Source organism: Stenella coeruleoalba (assembly GCF_951394435.1).
Source record: "Stenella coeruleoalba genome assembly, chromosome: 3".
Classification (NCBI taxonomy): Eukaryota; Metazoa; Chordata; class Mammalia; order Artiodactyla; family Delphinidae; genus Stenella; species Stenella coeruleoalba.
Genome location: NC_137148.1, coordinates 155,306,219 through 155,326,147, shown reverse-complemented (window position 1 = coordinate 155,326,147; position 19,929 = coordinate 155,306,219). Strand labels below are relative to the sequence as shown.

Here is a 19,929-nt window from a genome sequence, read left to right as displayed (position 1 = left end):
CCAGCCGGTCCTGGTTCTGCTGATGATCTCTTCCTGGGCTTTTGTTCAGTTAGCGCTGCCTCTCTGAGTCCATGCCATAGGCAGGTCTGGCCACTGCGCATTCTTCTCACTCATCTTCCTAAATATTCTCAGCGCTGTGTCCCTCTCCTCACCCCATCAACCCTCAGTGCCTCTCATCACCTGTGGGCCGGTAAGGTGAAAACTTCTCAGTCTGCCTGGCATCAAGGCCCCAGGTCCATTCAGCCTTCTCTCACTTCAGTTCACTTGGGGATGGTGGGGAATCTGAAGGAGGCATGGGGTTGGGGTCGGGGTGTCTGAGGGACCCCATCTGTGTCAGTGTGCTGGTGCTGCCCTAACAAAGTACCACAGTCAGGGTGGCTTAAACAACAGATGTTTCTTTTCTCGTAATTCTAAAGGCTAGAAGTCCAAAATCTAGGTGTCAGCAGGTTGGTTCCTCCTGAGGCCTCTCTCCTCGGCTTGCAGATGGCCATCTTCTCCTGGTGTCCTCACATGGTCTTCCTTCTGTGTGTATATGCGTCTGAATCTCCTCTTTTTAATAGGACACCAGTCATATTGGATTAGGGCCCACTCTAATGACCTCACTTTAACTTAATTACCTCTTTAAAAACCCTATCCCAAATACAGCCACATTCTGAAGGATCAGGGGTTAGGACTACAACACATGAATTTTGGTGGGGGACACGATTCAGCCCATACCACCATCTAATCAGACTTGACACATCAGGGAAACTCCAGACGTTCACTGTGGGCAGGATGAAGAGGGCAGGGGCCAGCAGGAACAGTTGGAGCCCAGTGTGGGGATTCAAGCAGGCCTGACATGGCAGCTGGGCTGTGGCATGGAGGAGGCTTGGAGGCCACACATGGGAGCAGCCTGAGGGCTCTCCTCAACATGTCGGAAGCCACGATGGAGGGAATTCCCTGGCAGTCCAGTGGTTAGGACTCTACACTCTCACTGCTGAGGGCTCGGGTTCAATCCCTGGTTGGGGAACTAAGATCCCACAAGCCACTCTGTATGGCTAAAAAAAAAAGAAGCCATGATGGAAACTGTTCATTCCCCTCCCATGGCTGTTGATGGGATTTCTTTCTGTCAGGCCAGTGTGATGAACCTTAGAAAGCGGGTTCTGATGGGAAGTCACGTGTGCGTCCTTGAAAAATAATGAATGGGAACATGAATTAACGATTACTGAAGACTTGCATTTTGTTTGCAGACCAAACCTTTCAAAACACACTTCTGTATTTTGGGACTGAACAGGGACCTTTAAGGAAATGTTTGCCGATGTGGTTTAGAAGAGAGTCACTCAGCATGCCAATGGGAGTCACTGATTAAACCCACATTCCTAAGAGAAAAGTTTCTGAGCTCCTGCCAGATGCCTGGTTTGGGCTAGCTGTTCTCACTGGTTGTCTTCAGCTGGCTCTGCTGTGACGTTTACCTGACACCGAGGTGGAAGCTGAGGCTCAGGGTGGTGAACTGATGCTTCCCAAGCCCAGGATGCCTGCCCCACCAGCCGGCCAAGCCTGTGGGAGCCAGGACCTGGGTGCCCTTGTCCTTTGGCTTTTGTTAGGTTATACGTGAAGTGCACTGAACTCCACATATTTGAAATGTGTAATTTGCTACATTTTGACATAAGTGTACACCTGTGAAATCCCCACAGATGAACATGTCCATGACCCTCAAAACTTTCCTCTTTCCCCCTTGAATTCTCTCCCTTCCATTCTTTCCCACCTGCCATGCAAGTATTGCTGATTTCTACACAATTAATTAGCTTTCCTTTTTTTAAGATTTTTGTAGGAATGGAATCACACAGTATGTATTTTTTGTTGGGGGAGGGGAGCCTGGTTTCCTTCACTCAGTATAATTACTGAGAGTTTCTTTGATTCTTTTGCATACATTGTTAGTTCATTCTTTTTCAGTACCGAGTATTATTATATGGCTATACCACAATTTGTTTATCCATTCACCTGTTAATGGATATTTGGGTTATTTCTAGTTTGAGGCTGTTACAAATAAACATCCATGAACATTCATGTACAAGTCTTTGTATGGAATATACTTTCATTTCTCTTGGGTATAATACTTTGGAATGGAATGGTTGACCATCTGATAGATGTGTGATTAACTTTTTTTTTTTTTTTTTTTTTGCGTTACATGGGCCTCTCACCGTTGTGCCCTCTCCCGCTGCGGAGCACAGCCTCCAGACGTGCAGGCCCAGCGGCCACAGCTCACAGGCCCAGCCGCTCCGCGGCACGCGGGATCGTGATTAACTTTTTAAGAAACTGCCAAACCATTGTTCAAAAACATTGTATCATTTTACATTCCCATCAGCAGTATATGCGAGTTTCATTTGTTCATATAATGTCTTTTTTCTTTGGCCGCTTTTAAGATTTTCTCTTTATCCCTGGTTTTAAGCAATTCAATTATGATATGACTTGGTGTAGTTTTCTTCGTGTTTATTTTGCTTAAGTTTCATTAAGAGTCTTTAATCTGTGAGTTTATAGTTTTCATCAAAATTTGAAAAACTTCTTGGCCATTTCTTCTTCAAATATTTTTTTCTGTTCTGCTCTTTTTCTCCTCTTCCTTGGGACTGCAATTACACACGTATTAGGCCACTTGAATCCCAAAGTTCACTGACATGCTTTCTTTTTAAAATAATAATTTCCCTCTGTGTTCATTTTGGATAGTTTCTGTTGCTGTTTACTAATCTTTTCCTCTGCAATGTTTAATCTTCCATTAATCCTTTCTACCCTATTTTCCATCTCAGACATGATAGCTTTCATCTCTAGAATTTCAGTTCAGGTCATTTAATATCTTTGCTCTCTCTACTTAACCTTTTGAACATACACTATGCAGTTATATTTCTTGTTTTAAGGTCCTTGTGTGCTAATTCTAACACCTGTGGCAGTTGTGGGTCATTTTCAATTAATTGATTTTTCTGCTCATTATGGGGTCTATTTTCCTGCTGGTAATTTCTGATTATATGCCAGACATTTATGAATTTTACCTCTTTGGGTGCTGGATATTTTTATATTTCTATCAATATTCATGAGCTTTGTTATGTCATAGATGTTACTTGTAATAGTTTGATCCTTTTGGATCTTGTTTTTAAGATCCATTAGCTGGAATCAGAGCTATATTTAGCATAGGGTTGATTATTCCCTACCACTGAGGCAGGACCCTTCTTGGTACCCTGCTCAGTGTCTGAACAGATGCTCTTCCCAGCCCTGTGTGAGAGCTGGGCACTGTTCCCTCTAATCCTTTCCCTGGCTTCAGGTTGTTTCTTCACACACGTGCTGATCAACCCTCTGTGGAATACCCCGTGAGGACCCTTAAAGGTCTCCATGGTTCTCTGTGTGCAGCTCTCACCTACCAGGTCCTCTGCTCTGCAAACTCTAACTACCTTGGCATCCCTGCACTCACAGTTGCCAGGTTCCACCTGTATTTCCTCTCCCTGTGCCACATCCTGGAAACTCCCCCCAGGCAGGAAGCCAGAGTAATCGTTTTCTGTGTCTCTGAGGATCAATCTCTTTCCTTGCTTGATCCCTATATCTTCAAAACCATTGCTTCATATATCTTATTTGTGGGATTTCTAGTTTTGTTTCGGTTTTTGATATTGTTTTGGGCAGGAGAGTAAATCTAGTCATTACTACTCCCTCTTGCCTGGAAGTAGAAAACCATAATGTGACCTTTTAAATTTAGGGTAATAATTTTAGATTTATAGAAACATATTGTACCTATGTACCTATGTAAATCTAGTCGTTGCTACTCCGTCTTGCCTGAAAGTTGAAATCCATGATGTAGCCTTTTAAATTTTTTCGAATAATTTTAGTTGTATAGAAACATATTATGTACATATGTACATAACCATAGTACATTTGTCAAAAGTAAAAAATTAACTGTGATACAATACTCTGGCAGGTGGAATTCTAAGATCGCTCCCAAGATTACCACCCCTTGCTGTACACACTTTGTATAACTCCCTCCTCATGAGTGTAGGCAGAACTTGTGATTATGATGATATGATTGAGTTACTCAACCTATGATTGAGTTATGTTAAAAAGCTTATCCTTGGTGGGCCTGACTTAATTAGGTGAGTCCTTAAAAAGACTGGACCCTTCCTTGAAGCATGAGAGGGTGTGTGGAGGGGACCACATGGCAAGGAACTGTGAATGACCTCTAGCCAGCAGTTAGAAAGAGAATGGGGGCCTCAGACCACAGGAACCACATGGGTTTGAAAGAGGACCCAGAGCTCTAGAAACCCGCAGATGACACATTGACTTTAGCCTCATGAGAGCCTGAGCAGAGAACCAAGTTCATCTGTGTCTAGACTTCCGATCACAAATACCATAAGATAGTAAATTTGTGTTATTTTAAACTGCTGAGTTGGTGGAAATCTGTTATGCAACAATGGAAAATGAATATAATTACTATTAACTAAAAAGAACTAGGTCAAATTCATGAGTAATAATAACCCACTATTCATCTAGCAAGATTTCAATAAAGGTTAATGTGAAAAAAAAATGACTAATGTGAAGACGAGCATGAAGCCATGGACCACTCCCGTCACCTCCAGTTTTCAAGACGATTTTCACACTCTCATATTGTGTCTCAGTTGGAGGTGGTTAGAATTCTGATCAAGAATGGATCTATTATATGAGAAAATATTTGCAAATCATATATCTGATGAGGATTTAGTATCCAAATATGTAAAGAACTCATCAAAAAAAGAGCTCATGAACAAATAGACAAATAGACAAACAACCCAATTTAAATAGGCAAACAACCCAATTTAAAAATAGACAAGGGGCTTGAACAGACATTTCTTCAAACAAGATATACAGATGGTCAACAAGTACATGAAAAGGTGCTCAGCATCATTAGTCATTAGGGAAATGCAAGTCAAACCCATAATGAGATACAGCTTCACATCCATTAGGATCTGTTGGTGAGGATGGAGAGAAATTGGAACCCTCATACACTGCTGGTGGGGATGTCAAATGGTTCAGCCCCTGTGGAAAATTTTGGTGGGTCTTCAAAATGTTAAATATGGAATTATCATATGACTCAACAATTCCACTCCTAGGTATATACCCAAAAGAATTGAAAACAGGTATTAAAACAATGCATGCACGTCCACTTATGTTCATAGCAGCACTATTCACAATAGCCAGAAGGTGGAAACAGCCCACATGTTCATCAAGGAATATATGGATAAACAAATTGTGGTATGTACATACAATGTAGTACTATTAAGCCGTAAAAAAGAATGAAATACTGACACATGATTCAAAGTGAATGAATCTCAAAAACATTTTGCTAAGTGAAAGAAACCAGACACAAAAGGTCACATACTGTGTGATTCTCTTTATATGAAATATCCAAAATAGGTTAATCCATAGAGACAGAAAGCAGATTGGTGGCTAGGAGGAGGGAGGAAAGGGAAGCTATTGCTTGATGGGTACAGGATTTCCTTTTGGAGTAATGGTAATGTGTTGGAACTAGATAGAGGGAACTACATGAAAGGGGTGGTTGCCCAACATTATGAATCCCCTAAAGGCCACTGAATTGTTCACTTTAAAATGGTTAATTTTATGCTATGTGAGTTTGACCTTAACTTTTTAAAAAAGAATAATCTGTTATATAAAATAACAAGTTATATCTTAATCAGTGGTAAATGACTTTGTAATTCTGCTATCCATTTTTTAACGTGAACTACAGACTTTATTTAGATCTTCTCACCAGTTTTTCTTCTAATGTCCTTTTCCTATTCCAGGATCCCACCCAGGAGACCACATTGTATTTACTGGTCATATCTCCTCCTTAGTCTTTCCTTGTGTTTTATGACTGACAATTTTAAGACATATTGGTCAGGTATTGTGTAGAATGTTGCTGAATTTGGGCTAGTCTGATGTTTCTCATGATTAGACTGGGTTACTAGTGTTTGGGAAGAATACCACTCAGGTGGATTGACACTATCATGACATCATGTCAGTGGTCTATGATGTCAACATGACCTATCACTGGTGACATTAACCTTGATCACTTGATTAAAGTGGTATCTGCTAGATTTCTCCATTATAAAGTTACTGTTTTCCTTTCCCTACTCTACATTTTGGAAGTAGGTCACTAAGTAAGTCCAGGCCATACTCAAGGAGAGGGGAATTTAGCTCCACCTCCTGGAGAGGGAAGTATCTACATAAATTACTTGGAATTCTTCTGTAAGGAAGATTTGTCTCTTTTCCCTATTTATTTATGTATGTATGTATTTATTTATCTAATCATTTATATCAGTATGGACTCATGGATATTTAATTTATTCTTTGGATAATAATTCAATACTACATCATTTATTTTGTTGCTTAAGTTGCTCCAGCTTTTGCCATTCTGAATTCTTTTGCTTTGGTTTTGTTTCTTTGATGTACCGCCCCCCTTTTTTAAAGCACTTCCTTATTTTCTGGCACTGCAAGATACTCTAGGCTTATCTTGTATTTTTCCTGCCCTGACTCTAGAATCAGTCATTTCTCCAAGGAGTCATGGTTCTTTTTATTGGAGAATGGTATTTAGAAACCAAGATCTAGGTGCTGAATGTGCTTGCTGCTACTAGGGTGTCATTGGCTGTAGGTCTTCTCTGCAGGCAGCTTGGGTTATTATTCACTCTATATTCACATAACTGTAATTATTTCTGTATGCATCTGTCTGTGTGCATAACATAAACATGACCTCATAGTAATGTCTCTGACTAATCCAGCTTCCCCCTTTGCTTATTTATAACTTCTTTCTTGGACAGTGAGAAACCAGGCTCTCATTACCCATAGTTTATTTACTCACTTGTTCAACCCCAATATATATGTATAGTAATTTCAAAATTGCTACCCTGTACCCCTGTGTGAAACAACTGTACCTATCAGAGTATAGCATTTATGGACAGTTCCTTTGGTCTTCAGCCTTACAGTTCTCAGTTGAAACAGTATTTTGCAAAGTGACTTAGGTCAGTTACATGTTTTTCCCCACTACCTTCAGTGAGGTTATGTCACATAATCTTAATATAGTTATATTAATTTGTTTCAGCCTGCATTCCACCCTGGGATTTTCCAGCATCCTGGTTATTTTTTAAAATTTGTATCCATTAAAGTTTCCTCTTTATGATGTATGGTCCAATAGTTTTTGACAAATGCTTGGAGTATATCCATCACCCCAGTACCATGCAGAACAGTTCCATCACCTCACAGCTCCTCATGAGTCTCCTTGTGTTTCATTCCTCCTACTCCCTCAACCTTTGGCAACCACTGACCTAATTTCAGTCCCTATAGTTTCGTATGGCCTGGATTTTTTTTGTAGCAACTCTTTAATTTATTAGACATTAAAATTGCTGGTAAGCAGAGGTTCTCTTACTTTGTGGTTGAAGTTAGTTGATACCAGGATTCAAGTCCAGTCCTGACACTTACATTGCCCTGAGTCTCAATTTTCTCATCTGTAAATGAGTATAAAAAAAAATAGTCCTAGCCTCATGGGGGTTCTTGGGAGGACTCAATAAGATAACAGTTGTTGGTACAGTGCCTGGCACATAGTAAGTAATCAATAAACTTGATGATAATAATACTTTATATTTGCTATCCTCATCATCACCATGGTGGGATATGAAAAAAGAATATTAAAGAGGCCAGGAAATGCTGCCGTCTTGAGTTGCTGGTGGCCATAAGAATGTACACATGGGCCCTTCCCTACAGGGGATGGAAAGAAGGCAGAGAGGATGTGACTGTAGCAGGGCAGGATTGATCCTCCGAAAGTCTTCCTCTGGTGTTTGTGGTGCCTGTGTGTATTTTCAGGGTTGATCCTGGAGTTAGTTACAGCTTCCTGAGGAGACAGAATCATCTGTCTGTCATTCAAAAATTGCCCTAGGCAGGGAGATTTTAGGGCTTCATTTTGGCTTTTCTCCTCCCCAGGATTTTTTTTTTTTTCCGCTGAGATGATATTACAACACAGAAAGAACTTTAAAGAAGTAAATCACTGTAATCCCTACACCCAAGTGGGTTGATGTTTTGGTAGTTGCTGCCATCCCACACCTGCATTTTTACACATATGTAAACATTATTTATTGTATCATAAACATTTTTCCTTGTTGCTACATAGTCTTCATAATGATTTTTGGTGAAGATGTGACAGTTTCATGAACGGGATTCACCATCCTTCACTAAAGTACTCCCACTGTTTTGTGGCACAACTTCATGAATATCAATTTTTTGCTCCTGATGATTTATTTCCTTGGGATATACTCCCTAGAGTAGGAATTTTCTGTCAAAGGATAGGAATGTCTTTGTGGCTTTATCTGTAGCATTTTGCAGAAATAAAACATTACATCCTTTTTTGTATATTAATCTATATTTCATCAAAATACAGCTGTTCAGGGATGTGATCAAATATCTGGTGAAGAGTTTGAGACTAATGCTTCAACAGATCATTGATAAATTTATCATCTGACCATGTAATGCTTTTTTGGAAACCATGATTTTCTCTGATTAGTTTTCTCTCAGCTCTTGCCCCCCCAACTCCAAGTTCTCCTTCTCAGTACTTCTGGAGGGAACACTCCCAAAGTCTCCGGTCATTTCTCAGAAACTCATTCTTTATTTACTTTTGGAGTCAGGACTTGTTTGCATATGTAAAACCAGGACCATATTGTTTGCAGATGCTAGGGGTGCTGCCAGATAATTGAATGTAAAAAGTTGAGACTTTTGAATCATTTTTACAAACCAGGACACAAAAGAATGTTTTCTTAGAATTAAAAAAAAAAAAAAGGCATGGAAATAAAGTTCGCGGGACTGGGTTTCTAATACAGACATTTCACTTTGTGTTCCTAGTAGGGATGTTTCAACTCCAGAGTTGGGGGTGGGGGTTGGGGGGGTGGGGGGGAGGATAGAGGACTAAGATAAAACTTTGCAGATTCACTATCTAATCCAGAAAAACAAATGCATAAAAGGAGTTAGAATAAATAACGAAACAAAAACTCAATCAGTTATTTATGATCCCATCTACTAGCATTAACAATACGTTTTTTCCTTTCTTGAATAGTTTTCTGTTTAGTTTTTGTTTGAAGATAAGAGTAGCTTAAAAGTAATTGTGTTTCCTATCAGTATTTGATAAAGCCCCCTTCCCCTTAGGGGAGCTGCCCAGATGTGATAGCACTTGTTGAAAGCGAATTGTTTTTTAGCATTAAATGCTTTTGTCATTTTTTTTAAAAAAGGAAATTAGCGTAGCTTCTAGTCTTTCTAGAAATGATAAAAACAGCTGAGAGCTTCTCATACAAATTGACTGGCTTAAACTAGAAGGCTGGATTCTTTTTCCAAGTGAATTTTGAACTCTGTAATAGTACCTGCAAGTATAATGGGGGAAAAGTGAGTTCTGAGGTCCTGCTCACACCTGCATCGCGGGCACCTACTGCAGCGTTCCAGTACAGTGAGGATGGGCATGGCTGGGATGCTCGAGACTCCAGTGCACATGGCCTGGGGTCGGGTGGGGGTGGAGGTGGTATCTGCTGCTGCTGTGGTCTCACCCACCTGGTAGGAGCCTGTGGCAGCTGCGGGGGCGGAGGCGGGAACCTCTGGAGGCTCAGGGCCGGCCCGGACTGCTTGCAGGGTGGCTCTGGGCCCGGTGGGCAGTTCTAGGGAAGAGTGCCCCAGGCTTAAGCAGGAGTGAGTGGCAGGTGTGGGTCTGGACAGGAGCTGAGAGCCCAGGGCCAAGAGGCCTAGCCAGGTTCTGATTTCTGGGACAAGCCGAGGCCTTGGGGGGTGGTTTAAGAGGTGTGGGGAGGATAGAAAAGTTCTGTTGTGGTACTGCTTTCACAAACACCTCCACCACAGTGTTCAAAATCATACATCTTCCAGTTCTCTAAAACCTTGGCCTTAACTCTATCTCTTGTCAGTATCAGCCTCTGTGGCCCATCTGGAAAGTGAGGGCAAGGCTGGCAGATTGGAGTGGAGGTGGAACTTGGAAGTACTTTGCAGGGGCCAGAGCCTCCCCTGGTTACATTTTTTATTTCAGGCTCCTGGTCCTGGGCTGTTCAGCCCATTCTTATTTATTTATTTATTTTCTTATTTATTTATTTATTCATTCATTCATTCATGGTCGTGCCGCACGGCTTCTGGGATCCTAGTTCCCTGCCCAGCGATTGAACCCAGGCCCTCGGCGTGGAGTCCGTTATAACCACTGGATCTTCAGGGAATTCCCTGTTCAGCCCCTTATGTGAAAATTCCAGGCTTGGTGATCAAGGGCTCAAGACTGGGAGTGCCTTCTCACCTCCTCTAAAACAGTGATTTAAAAATTACATTTTTGTTTGTTTGCTGTGCTATTTTCCAGGTATTTGTATTTGCATTTTTACTATGTTTTTTATTGAGAAAAATTACATTTTTAGGTTTGAACCTTAAGTAACCCTTTTAGTGGTAGTATGCATTTTTTTTTTTTTTTTTTTTTTGTGGTACGTGGGCCTCTCACTGCCGTGGCCTCTCCCGCCGTGGAGCACAGGCTCCGGACGCGCAGGCCCAGCGGCCATGGCTCACGGGCCCAGCCGCTCCGCGGCATGTGGGATCCTCCCGGACCGGGGCACGAACCCGTGTCCCCTGCATTGGCAGGCGGACTCCCAACCACCGCGCCACCAGGGAAGCCCCGGTAGTATGCATTTTTAACTCAAGTTAACACATTTGAGATTTGCTTTGTTTTGCTTTTAGGAAGATTTTTTTGTTTTTGTTTTTGTTTTGTTTTTTCCTAGAGAAAGGTTAATACTTTGTATATTCTTGTCAGGACTCAAGTCTTGGCTAGTTTGGGGATTATGGGCCAATTGCTTCACTCCCCTAAACCTAGATTTGGGATTGGGGATTAATTTCTTATTTTTTCCAAGTTTGTATCCCCTGTCTGTGAGGCAGGGACAATAATTCAGGCCTCAGAAGTTACCCAAGTGTCACATAAGGTGATGATTATGCCAGGGCTGTACTGTGAGTTGTCATAATAGCAGAGCTGTGACTTTTGACTACATTTTTGTGGTAGTTCTTTTCCCTTCACCCAAATCTAGCACAGGGCTGGGCATGTGTAGAGATTCTTGTTAAATTGTACTGAACTAAATTTTCTAGGCCTAGGATCCCCACTGGTAAGAAGAAAGGAAAATGTCATCAGGGTGGATTAGCCCTGGGCCATTGGGTCTGAAGCCAGTGGGCTTGGAGGGGCTGTAGCCAAGGGGCCTCTTGGGCTCCCTGGGGTTGGATAGGGGTGGTCTCCGGAGCAGGGAAAGATGTTCAAGAGCGAGTTTTGATTGGCCCTACCTGGCCTCCCTCTGCTCTGCCCTCCTATCTTCACACCAGGGACTACCGGGTCCCTTTGTCATTCCTGGATTTGTATTTGAAAATGTTGTTAACAAAGCAGAAACCTGTCATCTTCTATTCAGGGACTCCCAAGTAATTGCTTAATGTTTATTTCTGTTTCTCCTCCCATTCTAAAACTGCCTGTAGAATTTAATGACCTTTTAAAAACTGTTCTTGAAAGCACCAACACCACCACTGTAGATCTTTCATATATGTTGGTTTTTGCTGTTTTTCCGCTTCTACCCCTCTCCGCTCCAAAACTCATCCTTATTTTTTCCCCCCTTTTCTTCCTGGTTCAGAAGATGGAGGGACCAGTCAAGCTCCGGACAGTTCGAGAAGCACCGACGGACTGTGTCTGTCCCCCAGGTAAGTGGATGTTCGATTGTTGCTGGCGCCTGACTTCCATAGGCCTGGTCTTCTCTCTCCTGTCTACCCGAAACTGCCAAGGCCATGGTCAAGAGAATCACCGTGGGTTTCAGGCTGTCTGTGGTACCTTGTGGACTGTCCTGGGGCCTTTCTTCCTACATCATCTTCCCTGGTAGGTGTGTCATTAAAGATTCTGGCAAAATTAACTGACTTGGTTTGATGGGGATGGTGGTATTGGTGGAGGAGCTAAGAAACTCTTCAAGATGACTTACAAAAAAGGCTTAGATGCTAGGAAAGTAGCAGCCATCCCCTTTTAAAGATGGAGAAACAGACATGAGCCATCCGAACAGTGTTAACATTGTGACCCTAGCTCTGTTTCGAACATGAGGGGTGGTGGGTAGAGGAATAATCTGGCAAATATAGTTTTTCTTGGTTTTCATTTCTTTGGTGGAGGTAGAGGAAAGGAGCAGGAAACGTGGTCTGATTTGTTCAAATAATCATGTGTCTTGGGTTTTGATGGTGTAGACCAGGACGGCTGTGACTAGAATTGAGGATTTGTTGGTTCCTAATCCATGTGGCTCAAATCCTGATTCATATCGATCTTCCAGTTGTCCTCATTGGAGCTTTGCATGTATTATGACTGAGAATTTAGGGGTATAGTCTCAGCCCCAGTGTTTTCAGGGTTAGAATTATCCTCTCATAGAACAGTATGTAATATCAGTGAATGAGTGGAAAATTGTAACAATTCCCAGATGACCCACCATGCCGGACAAGGTGAGAGAACATGGGAGCTGAACCCAGGGGCCCTGTTCCTTGCTGTCATGCCTTCCATTAGCCAAGTTGTCTGGCATTTCCGAAACCACTTCACCTGGTCCAGAAACCAAGCTTATTGATGATTAACATCTCCAGATTGGGAGATGCCCTGAGATTTGTGCAAAGATGGACCCATGGTGTGAAAATTCAGTCTCTGGGGGCCCAGTGGAAGAGGATTTTACAGTCGAGCTTGAGCTAGCCTTTCATAGGAACTCTGAAGTTTTAATAGGAGGGAAAAGGACATGATAAGTAATGATGTCATGAGCAGATCAGGAAGTCAGAAATTGCAATTCAGTGGGGGGAAAAAAATCAGTTCCACCAATGAATTTTTGGCTGATCTGCAAAATGTGTAAAACAATTCTTCTTGCTCCTCCCCTGCTCTTTCTTTCTGAGTATTGAATGGTTGTAAATTCATGTGAGTTATGTAGATGAGCGTTTTTTTTTTTTTTTTTTTTTTTTTGCGGTATGCGGGCCTCTCCCGTTGCGGAGCACAGGCTCCGGATGCGCAGGCTCAGCGGCCATGGCTCACGGGCCCAGCCGCTCTGCAGCACGTGGGATCTTCCCGGACCGGGGCACGAACCCATGTCCCCTGCATTGGCAGGCGGACTCTCAACCACTGTGCCACCAGGGAAGCCCTAGATGAGGGTTTTTTAAACTGGGAGTCACTGGGAATTCCCTGGCAGTCCAGTGGTTAGGACTGTACACTCTCACTGCCAAAGCCCCGGGTTCAATCCCTGGTTGGGGAACTAAGATCCCACAAGCCAAGCGGCGCGGCCAAACAAACAAACAAACCTGGGAGTCACAACACATTTATGAGACATGAAATCAGTTATGTGGGTTGCAGCCAGCATTCTGAAATTTTGAACTAGCAGAGACTGGAATAAAAAATACTGGAGTGAAGTATTTGTGTCAGCCATTTATATTTGTAAATGGCAGTGTGAAACGGGTTCCCTGCTATGGGTTGCTGACTGAAAGTTTGAAAACCACCAATACAGATGATGGAGAGGGAGGAGGTGGCAGTGAGGGGACATGGAGCTCCTGAATAAATCCAGACCAGGTCCAGATCTTGGTCAGCCACTTACTGTTTGTGTTAATAAATGATACCAATACTGGAGTGGGCTCTGTAGGCTTTTTGATGTCATGGAGGAAATACAAAGCCCAGGATCTGGAGATAGTCTTGTGTTTGTCTTCCCTCGAGGTCTCTTGACTCACCAGGAGAGGTGTCAAGAAGGCCTCTGGGATGACCATGGAGGCCAAAAGCCTGGTCAGAATCCTCAGTTCCACTGAGACTCTGGGGGTGCCCAGCAGTCAGTGCTGTGCTGTCATTGTCCGAGGGGCTTGTGGCTGTGATCAGGCTGTCCTGGCAGGTATGGTCAGCGTGGCCCAGGGGGTGTAGCATCACAGCCTCTGCCAGGCCCCAGTGCACACCCATGTCCACATCTGCTCTTTCTCTCCTGTCACCTTGAGCTGGAGAACTCACTTGAGCACTTTAGACTAGAGCCCTTTATCAGTGCAAAACCCCATAGGCTGGCACATTCTCCTCTGCCATAAAAAGCACAGAGGGCTTTTTCTCCAATACCAGAAGCCTTACCTCATTCCCTTTCTCCCTGGCTCTGATCTGCCCTGCAGACTTTTGGAGTCTGGACATGCAGACCACCCTCATTTGAGATACCCCATCTCATCTAAGATACCCGCAGATCCCCCTAGCCCAGTTCCTTCCCACGGCCCAGAGGACAGTGTAATCTTTTGTCAGATCCTAGGATGCAGCAAGACAGATAAGCGAGGCCAGAGAAGGGGGCGGCTCTTCTGTGTGTGTTACCCATTGTGAAGTGGGTGCTCGGGGAGCTCTGAGGCTGAAGGGAGGGGCAGGCTTCGGGCTGGAAGGTCAAGATTCTTCTCTTGCTGGAGTCAGTGGTGGGAGGACTGGCAGAGCTGTGCTCTGAACTAGCCCTGTGACCTCAGGCAAGTGAGAGGCCCTTGAACCTTGAACTTCTTGTCTATAAAACGGTATAGTGAGTTGAATTGTGTCCCCCCCCCCCAAAAGATATGTCCCAGTCCTAACCCCTGGTATTTGTAAATGTGGCCTTATGTGGAAATAGGGTCTTTGCAGACATAATTAATTTAAGGATATTGAGATGAGATCATCCAGGGTTTAGGGTAGGCCCTAAATCCAATGATGAGTGTCCTTATAAGAGTCAAGAGGTAAGAGATTTGAGACACAGAAACACCCAGAGGAGAAGGCCATGGGAAGACGGAGGCAGAGGCCAGAGTGATGCATCTACAAACCTAAGAACACCCGGGATTGCCGGCAGCCACAGAAGCTGGACAGGGGCGTGGAAGGGATTCTCCTTAAGAGCTTTCAGAAGGAACCAGCCCTGCCAACACCTTGGTTTTGGACTTCTGGCCTCCAGAATTGTGAGACAATAGGTTTCTGTCATGTTAAGTCACCTAGTTTGTGGTCATTTGTTGTGGCAGCCTTAGGAAACTAAAATAAATGGGACCGTTAATCACCCTAATTATAAGGTTGCTGAGATAATCAAAATGTGGGGGACATAGGAACTTCCTACACCACCAGGTCTGAATCAGGTGTGTGGGGCTGCCACCTGGGAGCCCCCTCATGCGGCTCTTCCTCATACACCTGCCTCAAAAGAGACTTCTCTTCCTTCAGCGGAGAACTCAGGGCTGTAGATTCATGTGGCTTACCCATGTACCTGGGGATTCCAACGTCTTCTTTTCTTATGTTACTTATGTACTTATTGTTTTAAAATGTGTTTAAAGTTTTAAAATGTTTATTTTTGAATAGGAAATAATATGTGATGAAAGATTCAAGTACTACAAAAGATTACATGTGAAAACTAATTCCCCTCCCCTCCTCTCCCCCGGTTCTCCTGCTCCTCTTTCCAGGGGCCCTTTACCCATTTGCTGATGTCCTTCTGAGCAGCCCTTTCCAATAGAACTTTCTGTGATGATGGAAATATTCTATCTCTCTGCTAATCGAGCAGCCACTACTAGCCATGTGGGGCTACCAAGCCCCTGAAACATGGCTAGTGCAACTGACAAACTGAATTTAAAATTTTTGTTTAATTTAGAATGGATAAGCGGCAAGGTCCTAATGTGTAGCACGGGGAACTATATTCAATATCCTGTGATAAACCATAATGGAAAAGAATATAAAAATGAGTGTATGCATGTGTATAACTGTGTCACTTTGCTCTACAGCAGAGATTGGCACAACATAGTAAATCAACTATACTTCAATAAAAAAAATTTTTGTTTAATCTTAATTTAAATTGCCACGTGTGGCTGGTGGTTATGGTGTAGGACAGTTTTTTGAGGTTTTTGAGGTCATTTAGATACATTTCAGTGTATCAGTCCAGCTCCCCTCCTGGTTTTACACAAATGGTATATGTTGTTGTCCCGGTGTTGCTTTCTCGGTTTGCAGTTTCCCTCTGAGATGGTCTGAATCATTCCATGTATCAGAGAGCAGGTGTTACCTTGTTTTGGGTTAAAAGACAAAATCCTGTTGGGCTGTCCTGTGAGGTACCTGGCCAGTCCACACCCCAAGGACGTTTGAATTGTTTCCCATCCTGTGTTCTTACAGACTGTCCTTCAGGGAACTGTTGGAGGGAAGGAGGACTGTTGTCTTGCCCGGTTCCCTGCCTTCCTCATGTTCTGTACTGAAGCCCGTCATGAGCCAGGCACTGCTGCAGGGCTTTGGGTCACTGGGCTGAAAGGATAGGAGCCCTCAGTCTGTTTGGGGCGCCACCACCAGAGCAGCAATTCTGGAATGTTGCAGGGGGTGGCCCCGAAGTCTGCTCTGTGGGAGACTCTGGCACGACCCAGTCCCCATTGTGCTGTGAACATTTGAGCATCCCAAGGGATGGGTCGGGGCCAGCACCCTGGAGCCTGAGAGGTTTGCATTTGACTCTGATGCTTAAACAGCCACCGAGTGGGCACATCCTGCACATCCTGGAGATATGGGCCATTCTGGTGTAAAAGCTCCTTACCTTAACTAACTCTTTTAATTACATTAATAAAATAAACAAACGAAAAAGAAACTTATTAGCTTACACAACTGGAATAGAGAGGTCAGAGGTGCAGCCAGTTTCAGGTATGTCTGGGCCCAGGGGTCTCTCTCTGCCTCTCAGCTCTTCCCTGAGTCATTTTCAGACACTGTCTCCTTGGGGTGGGAAAGTGGCCACCAACAGTCCCAGCATTATATCAGACCTTCTCAGCAACCCCAGCAGATAGAGCACTCCCCTTTCTCAAAGGTGTCAGCATTGGGGAATAGGGAGTGTTATGGGCTGAATTGTATCCCCTTCCAAATTCAGATGTGGAAGTCTTAACCCCCACCTAGTACCTCAGAATGTGACTGTATTTGAGACAGGGTCTTTAAAGAGGTAAATAAGGTAAAGTGAGGCCATTAGGGTGGGCCCTCATCCACTATGACTGGTGTCCTTATAAGAAGAGATTAAGACACAGACACACACAGAGGGAAGATGACATGAAGCCAGGGAGAGAGGCCTCAGAAGAAACCAACCCTGCTGACACCTTGATCTCTGACTTATAACCTCCAGAATTGTGAGAAAATAGATTTCTGTTGTTTAAGCCACCCAAACTATGGTACTTAGTTTTGGCAGGCTAAGCAGACTAATACAGAGAGTTATTGTTGCTGGGTACAGAGTTTCTGTTTGGAAAGATGGAAAAGTTCTGGAAAATGGATAGTGGCAATAGTTATACAACATTGTGAAGGTACTAAATGCCGTGAAATTGTGCACTTTTAAATGGTTAAAATGATATTTAAATTTTGTCTGTATTTTACTGTGATTAAAGAAAGAAGTCCCAGCATTGACCCTGATTGGCCTGGCTTGGGGCAGATGCCTCTCCTTGTACTAATTGCTGTTCCTGGAGGATGGGACACATTGATTGGCCAGGTCTGGGTCATGTGACTGGTCTTGGACCTGGGGGGAGGCCATTGTGGGGGAGGGTTGACACTACCAGAATCATGTAGGCTGAGAGTGGGGAAGGGTGGTTACCTCAAGAAAAAGTAGGGTGCTATTCCCAGAAAAAGAGAAAAGGGATGCAGCTGGGCAGACATAAATAATAGATGACCACTTCAGTCCAGCTCTGGGGGCAGCTGGCTAGACATGTCCAGGTGGTCCTAAGTGGGGACTATGGACAGACCCTGAGTTTGACCAAAGGCTTGCCTCCACTTCAAGCACATAAGTCTCTTCCCTCTGTTGAGCTGGTCCAACAGACAGTGCAGCTCAGTGATTAAGCACTTGAATTTTGGACCCAGACTGCCTGATTCAAATTCTTTGCCCCAGACTTCCTTGGTGGCGCAGTGGTTGGGAATCCGCTTGCCAATACAGGGGACACAGGTTCGATCCCTGGCCTGGGAAGATCCCACATGCCGCGGAGCAACTAAGCCCATGCGCCACAACTACTGAGCCTGTGTGCCACAGCTACTCAAGCCTGTGTGCCTAGAGCCCATGCTCCGCAACAAGAGAAGCCACGGCAATGAGAAGCCCGCACACCGTAACGAAGAGTAGCCCCCGCTCGCTGCAACTAGAGAAAGCCCACATGCAGCAATGAAAACCCAATGCAGCCAAAAATAAATTAAAAAACAAATTCTTTGTCCCTTACCAACTCCATGACCTCGAACTTATCCTCCCGGTGCCTCAGTTTTTCATCTGTGAAGTGGGGTTTCTAATACTACCTACCTCATAGAATCGTGCGAGGATTGAATGTGCTTGTAGAGAGTTTGTAGCAGGGCCTGGCACTGCTTCCTGAAAGTGAGTTAGTGGTTACTAGGAACCGAGATCCCTTGCCCCCAGGCCAGTCCAGACTCACTGTGTGCAGCCTCTTACCTTCCTGATTGTTGCCAGGGCTGCCAGAGAGGTAGGGACGAGGCGATTCAGAGTTGACGGTTGGCTGGGAATATCCTGGAGGGAAGGAACAAAGGCCTGACAGACTTCCTTGGCACGTTCTTCTGGGATGTGGGTGAGAAAATGCTGGTGACAGAGCCCAGAAGTGAGGGAACTGGAAAGGAAAAGAAAACGTGTGGCCTGTGAACTCTTGTCAGCCACTAACGGCATCCGGAAGGCCTCATCATGCAAAACCTGGGGCTCTGCCCCTTTGCACAGTTTGCACTGGTTTCTAACTGGGCTCAACCTGCCCTGGAGAGTATTAGGAACTTTTCAGAAAAACAGTAATACTTTTCGTTTCCTTTTTGTGCCTTTTTGTGTTCTTGCATAATATCCCAGAGACATGGCGTGTGGTTTCCAAATGATAGGGACTGTGCTTGCAGTGTAGGGTGACTTTCCAGAAATTAATAAACAGATTTATCAGAGTTAGAAATTCGCTGCTCTGTGAAAATGTTTGGGAGTTTGAGCAGAGGAGTGAAACTCTGCTTAGGAGGACATGAAGTACAATGCAGAAATGATACAGAACCTGATACATTTCATTGACAGTTTATGGCATATGTTGCAGAGTGGAACAGAAATGGTCAGTTACTCTATTCAGCCTGTTTACTGTATTTGTAGGTTTAGGAATTTGCTTAAGGCAGCGGGGAGGGGGTGGGGGGGGTGCTTTCTTACTACATTGAAGCAAAAAATGGTTATCCTACTTTGAGTTATTTCTTATTTGTAGAATTTTTTAAAATGATACTTTTTTTAATGTGTTAAATCCTAGTTGACTTGCGTTCATGGTAAAACTAAGTAGTTTAATGGTAGTTTATCCCATTATGTCAGACTGTACAAAGTTGAAGAAGATAATTTGTGTGTCTGATTTTTTTTTTTTTTTTTGCCAGAATTCTCTGGAGAATTCATTCATTCGTTCATACATTCATCTCTCTCTACCCTATTTTGTGCTTGTCCTGTGGGTGATATTGCCTAAGATTGTTAGAGGAATTGCGGACCCAGTTGTTAGAGGATGATGGCACACATACAGGAACCATAATATATTGAGAATGGGAAGAATCCTAAGAAAAATGTCCCACAGAAATTGAAAGGAGGGAGAGATCACCTCAGATCAAGGAGGCCTGGGTGGGGGAAGATGACAGTTGGGCAGGGTTTTGAAGACTGGTTGACATCTTAGCCAGCTGGGATGGGGGACACATTCCACAAGACCTGGCATACTGAGCAGAGGCAGAGGGGAGCTCTGGGAGCGTCAGGGAGCTCTGTTAGGTTGGAAGGTGTTAATGAGAGGTGAGGGTGGGTCTTGATTATGGAGGGATGTGAGCTTCATTCCATGGGACACAGTTGAAAGGTATGTTAGTAGAGTTCAGCTTTAAGAGGAGGACTCTAGAAACAGCATGGAGGATGGACTGGATCACAAGTTTGCTTCAGCAGAGAAGCCCACTGAGAGGGTGCTCTGGATGCGGACAAT

The 19,929-nt window shown here is 43.8% G+C and overlaps 1 protein-coding gene across 1 annotated transcript in view; it reads left to right on the top strand.

Moving 5' to 3' along the window:
* COL23A1 (collagen type XXIII alpha 1 chain) overlaps positions 1-19,929 on the top strand; it is a gene marked incomplete at its 5' end in the record, with an annotated part of 360,721 nt that overhangs the window by 18,396 nt on the left and 322,396 nt on the right. Inside the window, one exon of the mRNA XM_079917474.1 lies at positions 11,661-11,727. Coding sequence (XP_079773600.1) covers positions 11,661-11,727 — 67 coding nt within the window. The remainder of the gene's footprint in view (positions 1-11,660; positions 11,728-19,929) is intronic.